At 36.0% G+C, this 23,736-nt stretch overlaps 1 protein-coding gene across 11 annotated transcripts in view; it reads right to left on the bottom strand.

Annotated features, from left to right (window-relative positions):
• Positions 1–23,736, bottom strand: part of TBC1D12 (TBC1 domain family member 12) — a 123,824-nt gene that overhangs the window by 19,205 nt on the left and 80,883 nt on the right. For all 11 annotated transcript variants that reach the window (XM_072739564.1, XM_025990919.2, XM_072739567.1 and 8 more), the window contains 4 exons: positions 20,171–20,286; positions 9,215–9,297; positions 6,557–6,674; positions 5,015–5,121 (listed from right to left, as the gene is read on the bottom strand). In XM_072739564.1, coding sequence (XP_072595665.1) covers positions 5,015–5,121; positions 6,557–6,674; positions 9,215–9,239 — 250 coding nt within the window. In that variant the 5' untranslated portion in view covers positions 9,240–9,297; positions 20,171–20,286. The remainder of the gene's footprint in view (positions 1–5,014; positions 5,122–6,556; positions 6,675–9,214; positions 9,298–20,170; positions 20,287–23,736) is intronic.

Below are 23,736 nucleotides of genomic sequence, written 5' to 3'. Positions count from 1 at the left end.
ATTCTGATAATTAACAAGATAATTTTCATAAAGCTCTTGATACCTTACAGACCCTCAATAAATGCTAGTATTTACTTTCCTTCTCTTTTCAAACCGGTTTCTCCATTATGATATTGCTATCTAAAGCTACCTAAACTTCAGATTTGGTCGGAGAGCCTGAATTCAAAAATCTCTACTCCTATCTTTCAAGTGCCCAATCAACTTTTGAAACTACCACTTTATGCATCCAAACGCAGGATCTCAATACAATTTCAAGAACAGAAGAAACTAAATTTTTTTTCAATTCTCAGATTTTAATTGTCTTTACTGCTAACCATTACTGAAATTCTTAAATTACACAAAAACAGAACATTTCAATGACAGATGAATAGCAAAAAAACATATCTTACCAAACACCAACATTTATATATTGCCCATAATACCAAGATCATTTTTTTTTAACCAAGATCATTTTTGCTTCAGTTTGTCTTTTTTTCTTAAAGTTTGTTTAAAGGCAATAGGATGAATATGATTTTTTAAAAATTCAAATAGTATAAAACAGTATAGAATGAAAAATAAATTTCTTTCCCTCAGATGTAACTATGCTTAGCAGAAATCTAAAGATGGAAATATGTATGCACAAGTATATTCAGACCTATCTTCCTCTTGAAAAAAGTGTGGCAACATATTACAACACTGACCTGCATCTTGCTTTATTATATTGGAAACGATCCCTTATTAGGAGAATAAAATTGCTTTAGTTTTCTTTTTTTTAAACAACTGCACAGTATTCCAATGTATGACTGTACCATAATAATAAATATTCTCATATTGCTAAGCATCAAATCTTTATTTAAAAAAAAAGCTGACTAGATATATATCTAACAGACTCTTAACTCTATTTGAGCTCTTCTCCCTTTTCACTTTTCATCACTCAAAGATTTAAGAAGAAAGTTTTTTTAAAAAGTCAAAATTTCTATTATTTGAGTCCATCAACAATTTGATAGAAGAGGTGGATATAATTTTTTAATTCAGATATACAATTTTTTTTTTGCAGTTATCAGATACCAAACTGAAGTTCACAATTTCTGATTTCAAATTGATTCCAAGCCACATCCAGTTTCACTATTCTACTCAAATTTTAAAGCTTCGAGAAGAAAAATGGCCCACAGAATAAATCATCTTTGGGAGCCCCAAAATTGATCTAATAATAAGAATGTGGTAATGCACTTTAAAAAAATCAAAGGACATCTCTCCAGGGAAGATTTATGGTGCTTATTTACTATAAGAAGACCTGAAATCTCAGTTCAATTCCATGCTTGACTGACTCCACATATCTCATTTACGTTATTCTGAATCTACAAATGTAGAACCTGAAGCAGACTTAAAGGTGTATCTTGGACTTGAATTACGAACTCTTTGAGATCAGTCTATGTTTCACTTTCTCATTTTCTGACGATGATGTTGTATATACTCTCAGCAAATTTTACTTTCACTCTAATTTTATATTCATTACCACAAATAACTGTTAGAGCAATCCTTTGAGATAGCTTAATAATCTTACCTCCATTTACAGATGAAGAAAATGAATTCTCTTAGATGTTAAGTAATTTGCCCAAGGTCACAAACCTAATGTATAGTGGAATCAAGATTTGAACCACATTTGACTGACTTTAGAACCCTTACTCTTTTTCTCTATTCTACTTATTCTAATTCTACTATTCTATTCTTATTCTACAAACCCTTATTCTACTATTCTCTAAATGTTTATAAATTTCATGATTAAATAAGTAAAAAGTCAAACTGTTAAGAATCATTAAAAGTAAACAAAATCATCAAAAGCACATTTACTTTCGGGGACTGGGGTAGCTCAGTCAGTTGAGTGTCCGACATTTGAATTTGGCTCAAGTCATGACCTCAATCAAGGTTGTGAGATCAAGCCCTGCATTGGGCCCCATGCTCAGTGCACATGGAGTCTGCTTCAGATTCTCTGTCTCTGTCTCTGTCTCTGTCTCTCTCTCTCCCCCCAAGTCACGTTCTCTCTAAAATAAATAAAATTTGGGGGGTACCTGGGTGGCTCAGTCAGTTAAGCATCTGCCTTTTGCTCAGGTCATGATCCCATGATTCTGAGATCGAGCCCCACATCAGGCTCCTGGCTTAATGAGGAGCCTGCTTCTCCTCCTTCTCCCCCTGCTCATACTCTCTCTTCTCACTCTCTCTCTCAAATATATAAAATATTTTTTAAAAAATTAAATCTTAAAAAAATAAATTTACTTCAATTGAAATTTAGCTTCCTTCCTACCATTAATAAAAAAGAATGATCACCTAATCCATTCCTGAATACACAACTATTTAGTAGAGAAAATATAAAATTACTTTCAAAATAAATAACTTGGTTATGTTACCAACTTCATAAATTTTAAGCTTGAAAAAGAACTTTTTGATTATACTTTCACAAAAGGTTAATACAATTTAACCATTATTTTAATGTAGAAGTTATCAGGACACTTAAAATCCTCACTCCAAAGTTCTTTTTTTTTTTCTTAATTTTTTTTAAAATTTATTTATTTATGATAGTCACAGACAGAGAGAGAGAGAGAGGCAGAGACACAGGCAGAGGGAGAAGCAGGCTCCATGCACCGGGAGCCCAATGTGGGATTTGATCCCAGGTCTCCAGGATCGCGCCCTGGGCCAAAGGCAGGCGCAAACCACTGCGCCACCCAGGGATCCCCTAACTCCAAAGTTCTGAACAAAACTGCAAAATTTCAAATAGCCATCAATACTTTATCACCTCATTTGTCTGCAAAACCTATTTTTAAGGCTTTAAACAATTACAATATGTCCAATAGTCCTTAAATTCAAGGATTTTATCTGAGAGTTCTAACTATAATACATATATATATATATTTCCTTTTGTTTCAAGCACAGAGGGCAAAACAAATCTCTGTTCTATTTGGAGGGAAGGGTTGAGTTAGGTAGACTCTAACCTTTCTAAGCTAAATTAAAAACTTAATTCTTCCTTTATTTTTTAATTTATTTTTGTAAGGGATGCCTGGGTGGCTCAGCAGTTGAGCATCTGCCTTTGGCTTGGGGAATGATCCCAGAGTCCTGGGATTGAGTCCCACATCGGGCTCCCTGCATGGAGCCTGCTTCTCCCTCCACCTCTGTCTCTGCCTCTGTGTATCTCTCATGAATAAATAAATAAAATCTTAAAAAAAAAGATTTTTGTTAAAGTGAACTCCTACTCCCAACACGGAGCTTGAACTTACAACCCCAAGAACAAGAGTCACATGCTCTAGTGACTGAGCCAGCCAGGTACCTCATTCAATTCTTCCTTTCAATTATATTAAAAAAAAAAAGTCTAGTTTAAAGTAAAATGTTCATTATGATACTTGTGAAAATCAATGTTAAAAATCATTCATAGGGACACCTGGGTGACTCAGGTGGTTAAGTATCTGACTCTTGATCTCAGCTCGGGTCATGATTTCAGAGTCATGAAATTGATTTTTCATGGGAACAGAAGGGATTGAACCCTGCATCAGGCTCTCCACTCAGCAAGGAGTCTGCTTATCTCTCTCTCCCTCTGCCCCTCTCCCTGGTTTATGCTCTCTCTCTTAAATAAATCTTTAAAAAAAATCATTCATAATCATGTTATTCAAAGTTGGCATCACTTTTAAGATTATTGTTATAATTCTGTCTAGTTAAAATAGAGCTGATTTGCTACAATGGGCATCCTTGTAGAAAAGATTTTGTACCCAATCCTGTTAATTTTCTTACTTTTAGAGCAAGAATATATAGGTCAAAGGTTATTTTTTGAGGCCTTTGATAAAAATTTCTATATTATTATCAGTCATATTATGTGGTGATTCTCATTTATTTTAATCACTTTTGAGAGGTAAAAAAACAGTACATGTTGTTCTTTTAATATATATGTCATTGATTTGGCTATCACTAAGAAAAGGATTAAATAAATTATAGTACAGCCAAACTGTGGAATACAGTGCAGCTATAGTATACATAAGGTACATTTGTATGTAGTGATATGGAAGGATGTTCAAGACAGAGTATAGTTTGAAAAAAAAAAAAGCCACAAAATAAAGCTTATGGCACACATTCCTTTTTGGGGGGGGGAGGGAGCCTTAAAAATTATCATACATTGATGCACACTTTTTTAATGTGCATAGGAAAAAGATCTAGAAGAACATACATTAAACTGCTAACTTATAGCAGGATCAAAAGCAGGAGTTTGAGTAGAAGAGGGAGAAGAAACATTGCTTGTACCTTACTATTGCTTGTCTTTTAAAAAATTAGCATGTAATAACATTTTTTAAGTAACAGCAACAATCTATTATTCACATTACTATATACCAGAGTCCCTAAGTCTTTCTGTGGTGCCACTGTCTAGCACTGTCATTATCACTCAGACCTATTTAGTAGCACCTTTTATTACTAACTACTTTACATATTCCTCTATTTGATATTATCCTAATTTTATATAACCTTTCTTTTTTTTTTCTTACTGCCTCTAAACCACTCTACATTTTACTTTTATCCTTTAAGGTTTTAAAAAGCATAAGAAAAAAAACAGTTCTTGAGAGTCTTCTTTTTGTTTTTTAAATTTGAAAATTGTCAAATAAAAAAAATTCAAAAGGACTGGTTTGGATAGAGATGCAGGAAAAGAAACTTCTAGCCTTCCACCAATATTTATGTTTTTTTGAATAACTAGACTATTTTACTTTTCCTTGTATATACATCCACTGCTACCTAGAATCCCAGAAGTTATCTGCAGTGAAGATATTTAGATGTCAATAGTATTACTGATGGTTGTCAACTAAAGGAAAACCCATAAATCTCATTTATATAGTAACTTACTCATTAAATCATAAAGGTTTTAGAAGGAGTGGGAATGAAGCATGCTCTTAAAATGACATTATATATGGTAATGTCTTTTTAAATGGCCAATCTAGTAATCTGCTTTGTAACTCTGGAGATGGCTATTCACATGTGTGGGAGTAACTGAATATAGAATACAAACCAGGAGTGATATTTAGTTCATTTCCTACAGCTAGACTCCAAACTTTCCCACGAACACTAGGGGGCAATCCCTGCCACCACAATTCTCGAACTCTTCTTGTACTACGCCTAGAATTAAAGGGGGAGAAAAAAAGGAAAGAGTTACTTTTTATACCAAAAACACTAGTTGCATGATGGTTTACCTAGTCTATGGCCAAGTGACTGAATGATTTTTAAGAACACAGTTAAATATGTGGTGATCCCTGGGTGGCTCGGTGGTTTAGCGCCTGCCTTTGGCCCAGGGCGCGATCCTGGAGCCCCGGGATTAAGTCCCGCGTCAGGCTCCCGGCATGGAGCCTGCCTCTCCCTTTCCCTCTGCCTGTGTCTCTGCCTCCCTCTATATATATCTATCATAAATAAATAAAATCTTTAAAAAAGAAAAAAAAGAACACAGTTAAGTATGTGATGCATTCTTTCCATGGGGTTCATGTTTGTAGGCAACAGAAACCTAAAGAATACATAGCACCCTATGGAAGACAATAGTAATTTAAAGGGAGCTGCCTTCAACAGCTGCCACTTATAGGGTACAATGAGAGAATCAGAAATATGGGACAATCACAAAAAAACAAGATAAAAGGAACATAAAAATGTGTCGTCAACTCAGTAACAAAAAGACAACCACAAGGTATTTACTATGGGTAAGGCCTTTGTCTTTGAGAGGCAGTGCAGTCTACTGAAAGTTTAGGCTTTAGAGTCATAGAGACCTGAGTTCAAATCTAATTTAACTATTCATTAATTGTATAACCTTGGGCAAATTACTTAACCTTTCTGACCCTGAGCTTCTCTAAAATTGGGAGATCATAAGAATCAAATGTGATTAATGTAAAGAGTCTAATTTGTTATCTATCACATAGTACCAATATTAACAAATTCCTCATGCATATCCTACACTAGGCACTGCAGAATACATCTCCAACCCTCCAGTCTAGAGAGAAGATAAGGTATATACAAAAATATGATCAGAAAATAAAAGACAAAGTAAAGCAAGTAGTACATTAGTCTCAAACTATTATGAGACATTATAGAAGGGAAAGGTCATATATAGCAAATTTATGTTTATGAGAGAAGCATATTAAAAATCACTTTAATATTTAACATTTAATAAATGCATCTTACAATGAATGTATGTCTTTAATATTTTCTTTACAAAAACCTGCTATTACATCAATAGTGCATCTTGTGACAAAGGATATGTCAGAATTAAGAAAATACGGTAACAGGAAATTACCATTTCACGGATCAACTAGCATTCAGATGGATATCTTCAAAGGAGAGATAAGATTCTGACAGGCATAGAGGGTGGTCAGTTAGGGAAGTATGTATTAGAGACTGAGGGATTTATAAAATTAAAGGCACAGAAATAATCATGAAATTTTTCAGACACTGATTCACAGTTTCATTTAGCCAAAGCATAAGATACATGTTGGAAGTAATAAAAATAGAGTATTAGAAACATGAGATCTTTGGAGACAGACTGGAATTCAGGAAAAGTCTGCTTACTTACATTACTTCCCAATTGGGCAGTATTTCATTGATCCAAATTACCATTGCACTTGCGATATTTTCTTCCTGTTTAAATCGTTCTTTCATTATTTTTTTCCTTTTATAGGCTTCTTTAATTTCTGTTTTAAACAAGTAAAAATTAATTCAATACAAAAAAGTTAGGTCATATGCCCTTTTCTATCTAAGTCTAAAAAAGAGGTATTAAAAATGACATTAGGGGTAGCTGGGTGGCTCAGCTGGTTAAGCATCTGACTCTTGGTTTATGCTCAAGTCATGATCTCAGGGTCATGAAGTCAAGCCCTGCACTGGGCTCCATGCTCAGCAAGGAGAGATTCTTTCATTCCTTTTCCCTCTGCACCTCTCTTCCTGCTCATGCTCTCTAAAATAAATTTTTTTAATGATATTAAAAAGTAATTTTGCCAATGGTACTTTTACAATTTACCCTTTCTACTATGATGTCTCACTTTACTAATTAGATTGAAATTTAAAAAACCATTAACAAATACACAACACTCCTCTGAAAATCAGAAGTCACAATTCTGAAATAAGAGGTGCCTCAAAAAGAAAAGTGATTGGGGCACTTGGGTGGCTCAGTGGTTGAGCATCTGCCTTTGGCTCAGGTTGTGATCCCAGGTCCTGGGACTGAGTCCCACATCAGGCTACTCCCTCTGCCTATATCTCTTCCTTGCTCTCTGTGTTTCTCATGAATAAATAAAATCTTTTTTAAAAAAAAGAGAGAAGTGATAGATATGTACATTAAAAAATATAATTACATCATACTGTTAAATATAATACATAATATAATAATATATATTTAAAATATAATATAATTTTTAAAGATTTTATTTATTTATGAGAGACAGAGAGGCAGAGGCAGAGGGAGAAGCAGGTTCCATGCAGGGAACCCAATGTGGAACTCAATCCTGGTACTCTAGGATCACACCCTGAGCTGAAGGCAGACATGCTTAACCTCTGAGCCACTCAGGCATCCCATCTGTTTATATATAATTTAGAACCAATGGGGACTTCAACGGTCAGCTAGCCTAAATGTTTACTAACTGCGTTTCACAAATACCTCAGTAATCATTTTAAGGGGTAAGCAGGAGGTCAAGTAAGCAACTCCTCTTTCTTTAATTTGTTGTAAATATTAAAATCTATATAAGGTTTCTTTTTTTTTAAGATCTATTTTATGAGAGAGAGAGAGATACAGAGAGACAGAGAGAGAGAGAGAGAGAGAGAGCAAGCAGGTGTTGGGGCAGGGGTGTGGGACGCAAGGGAGAGGGAGAGAATCTTGAGCAGACTTCCCATTGAGCATAGAGCCTGACCTGGGGATCGATCCCACAACCCATGAGATCATGACCTGAGCCAAAACCAAGAGCTGGAAGCTCAACCAACTGAGCCACTTTGGCAATCCTATGTAACGTTTTGTTGGAGAGAGTTCCATTGCTTTTAAATTAAAAAAGTGTTATAAAATAATAAAATAAACCAAAAAAGTATAGACAGAGTGGCTTGAGAGCCTAAATCTAGTCAACCTAGCCCCCCTCCCCAAACTTCACAGTCTTGAGAAAACTAACATTAGGTTTATTTACATGCGGTGTCAAAGAAGATTAAAGTCATTACCTTCCGATTTCCCAATTTAATGTTATTTCTATCATATCATGTTGTTAGCATCACATACTTATCAATAACTATCTTAAACATTAATCAACTAGTAAAGTCAAAGTTCAGAGTCAATTAAAATTTGTTGGGTATGTTAGGAATATTTCAAATTTGAGACAGTAAAATAAACTCAACCAATGTTTAAATGATACAGCTTTTAGAAAGATATAACTGGCCTTATAGGTTTCTTATAACAGTTAAAAATTAACTTTATTTCCAAAATAAAGCCACAAGATAGAAATGTATACATTAGTATTCTATTAACTTAAGTCAAAGAAAAAAAATCAGTTAAAAGGCATGTGTCTAAAAATATATATAGCTGTATAATATTTTCTAAAAATGTATCCTGAACTAACAGTGGTTAGTAAATAAATACTGCTAAATTATCCTTACATTATACTTTTTGGTTGGAGGAGAGAATAAATAAATGTGCGAATTTTTACACCAGAATAGACATTTATGTGCCTGTCCAAATGACACTTTTGGGATTCTAGAGAGACTCCATTAAGTCACATTAGTAAACTCCAACTTCAAATCATATTCTCACAGTCCTATAGGAAGTTACCTTAAAGTGTTAAAAGTATTAAATTATAATATTTAAAAGCTTAAAAACTGTACAAGTGAATTTCATGAAATAAATTCGTATCACTTTCATTCATAAGTTAAAATAATAGTAGTCCAAGGTTTATGACTGCAATTAGAAGAACCCTCTTAGTCTACTGCCTTTCTCCTCATAATAGTTTTATAAAATTACTTGCAGAAAAAAAAGTATGACATTTTATTTTTATTATTTTTATTTTTTTGACATTTTATTTTTAATAACAGATTTAGTTAGAAAAATGAGAAATCAGCATTTTATTTATTTATTTATTTTTTAAACAGCATCATTTTAAAGATGGACTTAATTTCTCATCATCCTTCCTGTTGAAATTTAACCAACGGGTTAGATTCCTATTGACATTAGTAAGTTAAATATACCAATCAGAGTTAAACTTTATACCTCGTTTTTTAGCCTCGGCCACCATCTCATCATATTCTTGTCGGTGACGTAAAGCTTCTTCCACAGATTTGGCAGGAAGATTTCTGGAAAAAAAAATGTCTTAAGCCAATTTTTTAAAAACTAACTTTTAAATGTATAAATTTCTTCCTTTTAATAGCCAAATACAAAGAATTTCTATCCAAGCTTCTCGTTTCATACCTTAAGTAAAAGGTTGAAAAGAACTCTGCATTTTAGAAAATAATCAGAATCCATGTTGCTAATATTTGTTATATAAACGTTACTATATTTATATTCTGATGTAGTATACTTGTTTATATATTATTTAAATGTGTCAGATTCAGCCAATATTTCTAGGTAGTTTGTTAAACCCACTTACTAGGTTTCTTTAGTCAACTTTTTGAGGTATAATTTTCATACAATAAATGAACACATTTCAAGAATACAGTCTGACAAGTTTTAACAAATGAATATACTTGGTGCAACCAACATATTAATCAAGATATACAACAGTTCCTTCATTCTACAAAGTTTCCTTATGACTATGACCCCTTTGCACTCAATACTTACCCACCTCCTACCTTAGGCAATTAATTACATCTCTGATTTTCGTCTCTATACATTAGTTGGTTGCCTTTTTTTTTTTTTTTTAAAGATTTCTTTATTTTAGAGAGAAAGACAGAGTGAGTAGTGGGGCAAGGAGAGGAGCAGAGAGACCAAGAGAAATCCTGAAGCATACTCCCCCTTGAGTGTAGAGCCTGACATGGAGCTGGATCCTAAGACTCTGAAATCATGACCTGAGCCGAAGCCAAGAGCCAACACCTAAAAACTGAGCTATCTTGGCACTCACAGTTGGTTGCCTTTTAAAGAATTTCATATAGATTGTTTTGTGTCTAGCTTCTTTTGCTGAGCATACTTTTGAAATCCATCCATGTTATTCTGCATATTAGTAATGTATTTCTTTTAATTGGTGGGCAGTGCTCTATTTATCCATGTGAATGAATATCTAGATTATTTCCAGTTTAGGGCCACTACAAATAAAGCTATTAAAAATTCACCCCCAAGTCTTCATGCAGGTATATGTTTACTCCATGGTACATTTCTCTAGGGTAAATACCTAGGAGTAGAACTCTTGGGTCATGTGGTAAGTGCAGGTATACTTTTATAGCAAATTGCTTCCCACTTTCACAGTGTTAAGATAACATTCTAACAACAAATTTGATAATCAGTTAATCACTTGCATATAATATATTTTGGCTTATAAAATTAATGGCTTTGGACACCTAGGTGGCTCCGCAGTTGGGCGTCTGTCTTTGGCTCAGGGCGTGATCCTGGGATCCAGGATCCAGTCTCACATCGGGCTACTTGCACAGAGCCTGCTTCTCCCTCTGCCTCTCTCTCTATCTCTCATGAATAAATAAATAAAATCTTTTAATAAATAAAATTAATAGCTTCACAGAACAGGTGATTTAGATATATGACTATGCAAAAGAAGGACATCTGAGTATTACCATATATCCAAATATATCATTATAATGTCAAGTTTGAGGGGTCAGGTTTTTTAATTTAAAAAAATTTTAAGGGGATCCCTGGGTGGCTCAGCGGTTTAGCGCCTGCCTTTGGCCCAGGGCGCAATCCTGGAGTCCCGGGATCGAGTCCCAGTCAGGCTCCCTGCATGGAGCCTGCTTCTCCCTCTGACTGTGTCTCTGCCTCTCACCCTGTCTCTCATGAATAAGTAAGTTAAATCTTAAAAAAAAAAAGAGGGAGGGGAGTCACATGCTATATGCCTGAGACACCTAGGTGACCCTCAGTGTTTTAAATTATTTTCAACAGGGATCCCTGTGTGGCGCAGCGGTTTGGCGCCTGCCTTTGGCCCAGGGCGCGATCCTGGAGACTCGGGATCGAATCCCACGTCAGGCTCCCGGTGCATGGAGCCTGCTTCTCCCTCTGCCTATGTCTCTGCCTCTCTCTCTTTCTCACTGTATGCCTATCATAAATTAAATTATTAAATTAAATTAAATTAAATTAAATTAAATTAAATTAAATTAAATTAAATTAATAAAATAAAATAAAATAAAATAAAATAAAATAAAATAAAAATAAATTATTTTCAACAGGCTAGGATGGGGAAAGATAAGTGACAAACTTTCAAATGATACATTTTACCTCTCAAGGTAGATTCTTCTTCTCCAGATAGATTCCTCATGTATGTTGTAACAAGGAGGAATGACTTAAGACTTCTTTAGACCATAATGGAATAAGAGGAAAAGGCTTACCCTCTGCTTGATTAATTAGAAAAATGAATATACTAAGCAATAATTCCTAGACAATGGACAATAGGCAGCACAAGACAGTGATCCTTATGAGAAAGGAAACAAACATGGTAATGCTACAAATACAAAAGCCTGAGCATAAAAAGACTGGGGCTTCCAAGTCTCAGTGCTGGAAGGAAGTACCCAGGGCTCATCAGTCTTGCTGAGTTGAGGAAACAAGGTTTGGAGTTGAGGAGGCTGAGACAGCTAGACTTTGCAGGTCAGAGCACAGAGAAAGGGGATCTACAGAGGGGGACCCTCAAATTTCTGGCCGAGTACTATTTATGCATGTGTGTGATCAAATTACAGTAGCCAAGGAAAGAAATACCAGAAAAGGAAAAGGCAGAACATTCTCAAAGATCACACTGGGCCATCCAGAGTGGAAAGACCTCTTAATAGATAGAGTATCCAGTGAATAGTTAGGATATTGCTTCAGTAGTAAGGATACTAGTCCTAAACTAAAGGCTCTTCTAGCATCACTCTAACAACAATTAGATTAAAAGGGTCAAACCAATTCCAAAGAACTTCATATGAGACTAAAGCCAAACAACATTTAAAGGAACACAAAAAGCCCAGCATCCAATTATGTAAAGTCACAAAAGCTAGGGTCCAATAAAAATTGCTAAGGAAGCAAAGAAGCAGGAAAATACAATTTATACTGAGGAAAAAATCAGCAGAGATAATGCAGAAATATCAGATAACAACATTATAACTCAAGGATGATAAACTGCTATTGTAAATATACTCAAGAAAGTGGAAAACAGCAGGAACATGATATGAAATACTCAAGATCCAAATCGCATCTCTACAGATGAAAAGTATAATTTCTTAACTGAAAAAAACACAAAAGATGGGCCTGACAGATTACAAACTGCAGAAAATAAATGAGATTTAAGATATAATAGAAATCTCTGCAAAATGAAAGACAAAGGAAAAAAAATCCCTTAACCCCCACCCCCAAAACAGCCTGAGTTGTGGGATATGAATCGTAGTAAGCAACATAATATATGTTTAACTGACTCAGAAGAAAGGGGAGAGGAGGCAGACAAAAAAAAATAGTTGAATAAAGCTACAATTTCTCCAAAGTTGATAAAAAATGATAAATGCAGACACACTGAAGTTCAATCAACCCTAAACAGAAGGAACACGAGGAAATCCACACCAAAGCCTATCATCAAATTCATAAAACTCAGAGATAAAAATCTTAAAAGCATTTCAAAGTAAAAGTATTAAGAGAGCAGATCAGCACTACAAAAAGTGTTAAAAGAACATTCAGTGGGCGCCTGGGTGGCTCAGCTGGTTAACCCTCTGTCTTTGGCTCAGGTCATGATCCCAGGGTCCTGGGATTAATCCCCACATCAGTCTCTGCTCAGTGAAGAGCCTGTTTTTCCCTTTCCCTCTGCCTGCTGCTCCCCCTGCTTATTCTCTCTCTCTGAAAGAACGAAGGAAGAAATGCTCAGGAGGCACCTGGGTTCCTCATTTAGTTAAGCGTCTGCCTTCATCTCTGGGTCCTGGGATCAAGCCCCACATCAGACTTCCTGCTAGCAGGGAGTCTCTCTCTTCCTCTGCTCCTTCCTACCACACTTTTTTTTTCTCTCTCTCTCTCTCAAATAAATAAAAATCTTAAGAAAAAAATTCAGTAGAAGGAAATAATAGCAGATAGAAATCTAGTTACAAAAATTCTTAGAAGATAAAAAGTTTAAAGAAAAAATAACAAAAATGTATGGTAGATGTAATGATTAGTTTTGTGTGTCACTCTCTCTCCCACTCTTCCTGCCTGCCTTTGAGCTGGGACATGGGTCTTCTCCTGTGAACTTGGACTGGAAATTGCACTTTCAGCTTTCCTACTTCACAGCCTTGGGACTTGAACTGGAACATCAGCTCTCCTGGGTCCCCAGCTTGCTCACTGCAGATCTTTAGACTTCTCAGCCTCCAAATTCATGAAAGCCACTTCCTTCTAATAAATCTCTTACATATAGGATATATATAAAGAAGAACCTTAATACATGGGATTTCCATTTCTCCGAAGAACCCTAATACATGGGCTTTACAACCTGTAAAGCAGAAGCATATTGCTATAGCCTTATATATTTAAAATGTATATCACTTGAAGGTAGCCCATGAAGAGTCAAGATATAAACTACAGAGAGGGATCCCTGGGTGGCGCAGCGGTTTGGCGCCTGCCTTTGGCCCAGGGCGCGATCCTGGAGACCCGGGATCAAATCCCACGTCGGGCTCCCGGTGCATGGAGCCTGCTTCTTCCTCTGCCTGTGTCTCTGCCCCTCTCTCTCTCTCTCTGTGACTATCATAAATAAATTTAAAAAAATTAAAAAAAAAATAAATAAACTACAGAGAAATTACTAATACAATATTAAAAATATAGGCAACTCACCAATAATAGATGAAATTAAAAAATACTTGAACAAAATATTTTATCCAAAAGAAGCCCAAAAAATAATTTTAAAAAAGAACCTTGATTGCCATCCTATAATAAAAGACCAATTTCTCCATCTCCTTAGCATCTAGCTTTGTTTTTGTTTTTTAAAGATCTTATTGGGGATCCCTGGGTGGCGCAGTGGTTCAGCGCCTGCCTCTGGCCCAGGGCGCGATCCTGGAGACCCGGGATCGAATCCCACATCGGGCTCCCGGTGCATGGAGCCTGCTTCTCCCTCTGCCTATGTCTCTCCCTCTCTCTCTCTCTCTCTGTGACTATCATAAAAAAAAATAAAAAAAAAATAAAGATCTTATTTATTTATTCATGAGAGACACAGAGAGAGGCACAGGCAGAGGGAGAAGCAGGCTCCATCCATGCCGGATGTCTGACTTGGGACTCGATCCCAGGTCTCCAGGATCACGCCCCGGGCTGAAGGTGGCGCTAAACCACTGAGCCACCGGGGCTGCCCAACAGAAAATTATTTGATTGATAGCTATACTTCATCTACCTTTAGAAATCTGTATTTTACCAGCAGAGAAAATAGCTTAATTCAAATTTCAGGGGATCCCTGGGTGGCGCAGCGGTTTGGCGCCTGCCTTTGGCCCAGGGCGCGATCCTGGAGACCCGGGATCGAATCCCACATCAGGCTCCCGGTGCATGGAGCCTGCTTCTCCCTCCGCCTGTGTCTCTGCCTCTCTCTCTCTCTCTCTCTGTGACTATCATAAATTTAAAAAAAAAAAAAAAAAATTTTTCAAATTTCATTTCTAGTTTTTGAATTATAAATCTACTCTTAAGACTTCTCATCAGTTAATACTATTTTCTACCAAAAGGACCTGATCATTCGCTTCAGTTAGAATGCTGCCTGCTTCTCCTGGTGTGAATCTTAATGCTTTTTGCACTTTCATCCCTTCCTGTTTCTTTTCCACAAGTCTCAGCAAAAGAGTAGTCTAGACTTAAGAATACCATTTGGGGGATCTGGTCTTCTATTTATTAAGAAAGCAGAATTTATAGAACTAAATAGATCAATCTCTTCTCTGCACAGTCTCACAGTCTCTTCTCATGGTCTAGACCAGTACTAAAACTTTCTGCAATGATAGAAATGTTTTGTGCTGTTCAGAATGCAGCAGCCATCAGCCGTTACGAAGCTACCAGGCACCTGAAGTGTGGCTAGTATGCCTGAGGGAATGAATTTTACATTTTATTTAATTTTAATTAATTAGACTTAAATTTAGATTGCCACCTGTGACTAATTGCTACCATAATGGAGACTACAGGTCTAGACTCTAGAAAAAGGAGGAGCAGTAACTTGCTATCTAAATCCTCTATGTAAGAAAATAGAACTAGGGATCCCTGGGTGGCGCAGTGGTTTAGTGACTGCCTTTGGCCCAGGGCGCGATCCTGGAGACCCAGGATCGAATCCCACGTCGGGCTCCCAGTGCATGGAGCCTGCTTCTCCCTCTGCCTATGTCTCTGCCTCTCTCTCTCTCTCTCTCTCTGTGACTATTATAAATAAATAAAAATTTAAAAAAAAAAGAAAAAAAAAGAAAATAGAACTAAACTGTGAATAAGCACAAAGACCACAGATTTTATGTAATACAGAACTATGTCTCCAAACCATGGTTATAAAGGCCTAATTAATAAGAGAATACAGTCCCTTTATATACATGTTACTGTTTCACTGATCATTCACACTTTGATTTTTCCAGATAGTTCCCCAAACTATGTTGACCTAGTCCTGAAAGATTTTGAGAAGAGGCTAGGTGATAGCTTTATTTATATCTGTGGTAAGCATGCCAGTCTTAGCATGAAATGATTTACAGAAAGGAGTTAAACACCATTCAGGAAATAGAACTTTTCAGATAGTCCTATGTCACGTTTTTTTTTATTGTGTTTTCAGTTTTTTTTAAGTGAGGACTTATATAATCTAAACAAAAACAGTACATAAATAATCATTGGCTTATTAATTATTCTAAGTATTCTAAGTATTGGCATCCCCTTCTTCAAATCATCACAAATGCAAAAACCTTGGTACATCGTACATATCCAATAATTATGCTCCAAAGGTGAATGGTCCATATGGTAGGCATCCTACTAATAGTTGACATTCTGAGAAGCTCAGAGCTTTCACCACCCTAAAGGCTAAGTAATTATAGGCTAGACAGTGAATGAATAAAGCATAAAAACAAATACATATATTATTTTTGTGTTTTTTTCTCCCCCCTGCCCCCCCCCCAAAAAACCCCACTGATTTTGCATTCATTTGCCTAGAGAAGTAAATTTTAAAAATAGGATTATTTAGTCTTAAAAATCAAAGCCTGGGATGCCTGGGTGGCCCAGTGGTTGAGCGTCTGCCTTTTTGGCTCAGGGCATGATCCCAGAATTCCGGGATCAAGTCCCACATCGGGCTCTCTGCATGGAGCCTGCTTCTCCTCCCTCTGCCTATGTCTCTGCCTCTCTCTGTGTCTCTCCTGAATAAATAAAATCTTAAAAAAAAAAAAAAGAAAAGAAAACCAAAGGCTGAGTGAATATAATCACTCAGGAAATATTAAGCACCTCACTCAGTACTCTTAGTCACTCTATGAAAAAAGATAAAGATTATTCTTATCTCTTATAAAAATGTAAATTAGTTATGTGGTCAAGAGAAGAAACCATCAATGAATATCTAAGGTAGTATATCATGCTAAAATACATGGTATGAACATTTTCTGCCTTTCAAAGGTATCACATAAAAACCTTACACTGCACTTTGTCAGCCTTCACTTGTATCTTAAGGATTTCTCCATTTGGTTTGGTACTGTGTATGCAGTAATTCAGTAAGGAAGCCAGAGGAGGGATCCCTGGGTGGCTCAGCAGTTTAACGCCTGCCTTTAGCCCAGGGCTCGATCTTGGAGTCCTGGGATCGAGTCCCACATTGGGCTCCCTGCGTGAAGCCTGCTTCTCCCTCTGCCTGTGTCTCTGCCTCTCTCTCTGTCTCTCATGAATAAATAAATAAAATCTTTAAAAAAAAAAAAAAAAAGGGAAGCCAGAGGAGAAAGAGGAGGTACCTCTATCCACTGGTGGTTTTAAAAAAGTCCTATAAGCATCACTGATTTAAAACATAGAAGAGGCTCTCAACAACACAGTCACCCTGTATGGATGCCCTTACCTTCCTGTCCAAGGCTAGCTTTATTGCAAGGTGGATTAAGATAGCAAAACATAAACAGAATATTAACAACCAAAGGATAAAATTACAGAAATTCCTACATTTGAAATCTTCTGAAACTTCAGATGATTAAATACTATAGTTGCTTCAGATGTAAAGAAGTTCTGACTATAAAGATCTATGCAGTAAATGACTGGATATTTCTGCAAAATTACAGAGACTAAAGAAGGAAAAGTAGCACCAATTCACAAACTTCCTTTGCAAAGGGAAATTCCTCCTTTCCTCCTACTATCACTGTGACCTATGAAAGAGGAAGTTTCCAAAATCAATTTCACACTGAGGAAAAACCTCTTCCCCTTTCTTCAACCGCACCCAGATGCCACCTCATAGATAAAGTAGTAGTATTAACAGAACTTGGCTGCATCCAGAAACAGAACTACAGATTATACAAGGCTCTGCTCCAGCTTCTTAGCCCATGAAGGGATGGATGTGAACTGGCCCAAATATGCTAAGAGAGTATTCTGAAGGAGATAAAGTAGGAAGTGCCATTTATTATTTATTTATCTTAAAGGTTTGTTTATTTTAGAGAGAGAGCAAGCATGAGCAGAAAGAGGGGCAGAGGGAGAGGTGAGAGAATTTCAAGTAGACTACTTGCTAAGTGTTGGACTCCAATGTGGAGCTTGATCTCACGACCCTCAGATCATGACCTGAGCTGAAATCAAGAGTCAGATGCTCAACCAACTGAGCCACCCAGGCACCCCAGAGTGCCATTCAATAAACAAGTTGCACCATGCCTTCTCATCTGGTCTTACCCTTAATAAAGTGAAAGTTTTCATTCTCACTGGTTCTCTAGATCTACCATTCAACTGTTGAAGTAGAGGAGGGATGAGCGATTTCCATATTCTAACACCATGGAAAGCTTTTGTTTGTTAGCTTTAGTTACATAAATGTAAAGACCCCTCCAATTGTAGAAAGGTGAACAAAAATTTTAAATTATAGCATCTCAGAACTGAGGGGAACAGTAGCTATCAAGTTGATCTCTATATTACAGATAAACAAAATTACAGAAACAGCATAGAAACTGTAACATTATAATTACCATATTAATTTCAGATGGTAGCATGGAAAAGAAAGTCATTCTTTCAGTTGTTTATACATTTTCAGAACACTGAGATCTTATAAATTCACTGTGTCTAGTGTACTATTTCAAGTTCCAATTTTGTGGAACTGCTTGTACAAGTTATAAGAAAAATTTAAGAGAAGCAGAGATCACTGAAGGTTGAAGTCAAAGACGTGACTGGATAGAAAAGATAAAGCCTAGTCATTAAAGGGTTAGGTAAGTGAGAAGTGGATATAAGAATTGCACCTAAGTGAGGGCAATAAAGGAGCAAAGGGATGAAGGCGTGACTTAAAGAAACAGGTTTCACTGCAGAATAAAATATGGCATAAAGAAAAATATGTCCCAAATACTGTTTAGGACAGATCTTTTGCATAGAATTTTTATGAACTCCTGGGAAGAAATGAACAGTCCTGGTAAAGAGCTTAATCCATTTTGGATGAATTTCAACCAGTTTAAGAAAACTCTAATGGGAATTTAGTTATTTACCTGTTCAAGCTGACTACCTGGGAGAGTCTGAAGGTCTTTCAACCAGGCATTCTTTTCTCACTCATCTAACCACTATGAACTGGCCTGACAGTAAGACTGAAATAAAACTCTGACATGGTCTCATAACTAAATCTCTGAAAAGCTTTTTTTTAACCAATGGAAAGGAGTTATGACTGTCCTGATCACAGTTCCTTAGTGTGAAGGAATGCAATAGGAATAAAAAATAATAATAATATACTTATGTCCAAACTTTCTTCTCTCACAATGTCTAAAAAATATTCAATTTAACCTCTGCCTATTTGGATCTAGACTCTTTTATTATGTTCCTCTTGATAATGGGTGGGAAAAGCTGCAGACCAGGAAAATGACAAAACAGGTTAGGAATTTTTATACTGGAAGGAAGAGAAGTCTAAGAGAAGAAAAAGAGTATATCCAGAGAGCCCAAGAAGGGGAAAAGAGTTAAGAATCAAAACATCTTGGGGATCCCTGGGTGGCTCAGTGGTTTGGCGCCTGCCTTTGGTCCAGGGTGCGATTCTGGAGTCCCGGGATCGAGTCCCGCGTCGGGCTCCCAGCATGGAGCCTACTTCTCCTTCCTCCTTTGTCTCTGCCTCCCTCTCTCTCTCTCTCTATGTCTATCATAAATAAATAAATAAATAAATAAATAAATAAATAAATAAATAAATCTTAAAAAAAAAGAATCAAAACATCTTGCTTTAGGGAAGGTGTCTTTTGTTTGATAACAAATCAAAGACGGTATTTTGAAGAACAGCAGCTTTGTGGAAGGCTGAGATGTAAAGGGCAGAAAAAGCAAAAGGAAGAATTTAAAACGTTTGCTGGATATTAAGAATATATTCTTGGGGTGCCTAGGCGACTCAGTCAGTTAAACAGCTGCCTTTGGCTAAAGTCATAAACCCAAGGTCCTAGGATCAAATCCCTCATGGGGCGCCCTGCTCAGTAGGAAATCTGCTTCTCCCTCTCCCTCTGCACTTCCCTCCCCTGCTCATATTCTCCCTCTCAAATAAATAAAATCTTAGGAGGAAAAATGTATTCTTTATAATAGTAAACCAAAGAGTTGATAGTAATTATTTATTTCCAGTTCCGATTTCAAAATTTGTCCAAATGGCAAGAACACACGTGTCTTATGTACATACTAAATGTTAAGAAAGGAAAAATAATTGCCTTATCTTGTTAAGATAAAGCAGGAGGGTTGAAATAAGAATAGATATGAAAAAGCCAAGATTTTCTGTTTCATACATTGGTGCAGAGATACTTCAAGAAAATATGTATAAAGTCTGGACATCAGTAATATATTCTTCACAATAAGTTTTAGGATACATGACTGAGATTTTTAAAATTTTCTAAAATAAAGCCATTTCTATTTTTAATTTCTCAATATATTTAAATTGAAATTTATATTGAAGTTTAAAATATAAACAGTGTGCCTGATGACAACCAGAATACTTACGATGGTCGATCCTCAAGAATCAGGGCAGTGGTAGAAAGTGGCTCAAATTCAAAATTCTTACGTCTTGAAGACTGAGGTGGTGGTTTACAGGTCCTCCCTGTTCGTGCTTCATACTCCTAGAGTAGATAAAAAATATATATACTTTATGCAGAATCTTTTCCAACTTTGCTTGCATCATTAAATCTGTATCATTGGATACACTATAATAAAAGACACATACAACTGATACATTAATTTGATAAAACTATCAGGCAGACCAAAAAAAAGTCCCTTTTCCCTGAAGCAATCTAAATCATGAATTTATATTACATATAAAGTATCAAAGTATGTTAAGAGAGTGGGGAGATACAAATACACTAGGTTAATGAGGTAAGGTTTTAGGGAGAGGTTTCTGATTGCCTTCTATGGTATCAGCTATCCAAGTCCAGCTTTGAATAATCTACAAGCAGATAAACGTACTTTCCAACCCTTCAGACAGATCAATAATGGAAATGTTGACACAGGCATAATCCTACTGTGATGCCTTGAAGATCTCTCCCAAGATTAACACTGTAATCAAACGCTGGTTTTGAATTTTGACCTACTCTAAATCTAAATACTATACAACTACCTATTTAAAGGTAAACAATTCACCATCATTTCTTATCCAAAAATATGGCAAAAGATTGTGAAATGTACCACTAAAATCATGAAACTATTGTTACAGTATTTTTCTAATTCATCTGAACAGATAACTTCTCAAAAGAAAGTGAATGTGACATGGTATGTTCTTGGTAGATAACTTTAAATTTCTATAGATGAGCATTTTTTTTCATAAATGTTCACAGACTTCTACTGAAATTATTTCCAGAATTTCAACAAAAATCAGTAACAAGCTTACAGGCTTAGAATTTCCAGAACCAAAAAAAAAAAAAAAAAAAAAAAAAGAATTTCCAGAACCTACATCTTTCCCTTTCTAAAAAAAAAAAAAATAGTAATAATAAATAAATAAATCTAGATTTGGCCATTCCAGGTAATGAGTATATTTTTTATGAAATTCTCAAAGGGGCACCTGGGTGGCTCAGTTAAGTGTCTGTTGACCCTTGGTTTTGGCTCAGGTTGTGATCTCCAGATCCCAGAAAGCCCTTCATTGAGCTCCGTGTGGGGCTCTGCACTCAGTGAGTGTCTGCTTGGGTTTCTCTCCCTGGCCCTCTCTTTCCCTATCCCCATTCACATGAGCTCTCTTTCTCCCAAATAAATAAATAAAATCTTAAAAAGAAAAGAAATTCTTAAATATTATACAACAATTTCATGGGTAGATTTGTAAGTCTGGGATCCCTGGGTGGCGCAGCGGTTTGGCGCCTGCCTTTGGCCCAGGGCGCGATCCTGGAGACCCGGGATCGAATCCCACGTCGGGCTCCCAGTGCATGGGGCCTGCTTCTCCCTCTGCCTGTGTCTCTGCCTCTCTCTCTCTCTGTGTGACTATCATAAATAAATAAAAAATTAAAAAAAAAATAAAAAAAATAAAATTCGTTAGATTTGTAAGTCTTTGCTGGCAGCTAGAGAAGACATTAATTTAAATGAAGAAAATGAAATGCACTTAACATGATCAAGTGATCCACTTACTGGCTGCTTTCCTACCATGGCCTATAATTCTTTTTATATTATCTTTTTCCAAATCAAAGACTATTTCTCCCTACTGAATCAAACAGTTGTAAAATAATAAACTGATGGTTCTATCTCCCTTAGAAATTTGATGGTCTTATTGAGGCTTAATCTTCCAATTTGCCATATTACTTTCTAAGAAATTTATGCTGCCTTAAACATCTTTAATAAACTCCAGCCTACTTTATAGTTACTGCCAGTGCTTATAAAGGTTTGTATTACTGTTTTATAATTCTTTAGTTCTGCCTCTCCCCTTCCATCTAGTAAATCTATGCTGTTAATCTGAGAGCATCTTTGGATAACTGCACAGGATTTTTAAAGACTTCTTTCTCAAGTTCATTTATACTACCTCCCATCGCAAAGAACTACATAGCTTTTGAGAGTCAAAAGGTCACTCATTTCTTTTTCATAATTTTTTCTCCTAACATCTAGGATATATATATTTAATTAGGTTTCTTTTCTTTGTTACAAACTCAAATGTAATAAATCCCCTTTTCTGCTAGTATTTTTCTTATTAAAAATCAGATGCTAGACATAGATGAGGGTTTTTTTAATCATTTAAATGGCACTTTGTGGGATCCCTGGGTGGCTCAGCGGTTTAGTGCCTGCCTTTGGCCCAGGGCGTGATCCTGGAGTCGCGGGATTGAGTCCCACGTCGGGCTCCCTGCATGGAGCCTGCTTCTCCCTCTGCCTGTGTCTCCACCTCTCTCTCTATGTGTCTATCATGAATAAATAAATAAATCTTAATAAATAAATAAATAAATAAATAAATAAATAAATAAATAAATAAATGGCGCTTTGTTTTCCTACAATGTGACCTGGTCTCACTGACAGACAGAATATAATGATTATTATTTAAAAAAACTTCCCAGGCCAAAAAAAAAAAAAATGCTAATGCACACAGTAAAATAGCACTTCTAAATCAATATATTAACAATATTTACTGACACAATGTACCATGCACTGTTTCAAACATTTAACACATTTGATGCTTGAAAGAACCCTGTGAGGGAGGCACCTAACCACAGTAGAGGCACAAAAAGATGCAGTCACTTGCTGAAGGTCATAAATGGCAGACAGTATAATTCCAGAGCCTGGCCTTTTAACAATCTATACTTTACTATATTAACAGTAGCTGTCTATTAACAAGTAGCTGTCTATGACAATTTAAAAAAAAGAGATAAAATCATTAAGTGAGAGAATAATGGGGATCTGTAAAATGGGTAGATCAGACTGACAATACACTGATCCAACTAAACATCACAAGAAAAGACCACCAGATGATGTTTCCTCTTATGGTGCAGTATGAAGTACATACCACAATTCCTGAAATATTCTTGCCAAAAGAAAAAAATCAAACTTCAATATGATTAAGCCTCTAGAATTGTGCTCTCTGATGTGGTAGTCAAAAGAAGTGATAAACAAGTATGTCACATATGCTTAAATATATGTAGAAAAACAACGGGAATCTGAATGATTAAGAGGTTCTCCTCTTTAATTCCATGTGTCTTATCATATCATAAAAATCCCCCATATATTTCCTCAACAGAAGTTTAATAATGAGCTAAACACTGTGACCTGGTCCTTTATAACTTTACAATCTATAAAGCTATAAAGGAATTTTACAATATTAAAAAGCAACTGGAAATATCATAGTCCAAAGAAATCAGTAAATAATGCTAGCCATAGTACACTCACCATCTGAAAATACTCTAAGGTTCTGCTCCATTTTCTGCCAACAAAGCTGTTTTAACTGACCTATTTTATGAGTAGCTGGAATCTATCCACTAAATGTAAGAGAAGCAGCATTTAACATATGGAATGTATTTCTATGGGATGTTGTAATGAAGCCTATTTATTATTTTTGTAATTTATTCTTTCCTTTTCACTCAAAATATTTTGTCCTATAAACTATTTTTACT

This window comes from Vulpes vulpes, chromosome 15 (genome assembly GCF_048418805.1).
Source record: "Vulpes vulpes isolate BD-2025 chromosome 15, VulVul3, whole genome shotgun sequence".
Lineage (NCBI taxonomy): Eukaryota > Metazoa > Chordata > Mammalia > Carnivora > Canidae > Vulpes > Vulpes vulpes.
Note: the sequence above shows the minus strand (reverse complement) of the source record. Positions and strands in the feature narration are given on the sequence as shown.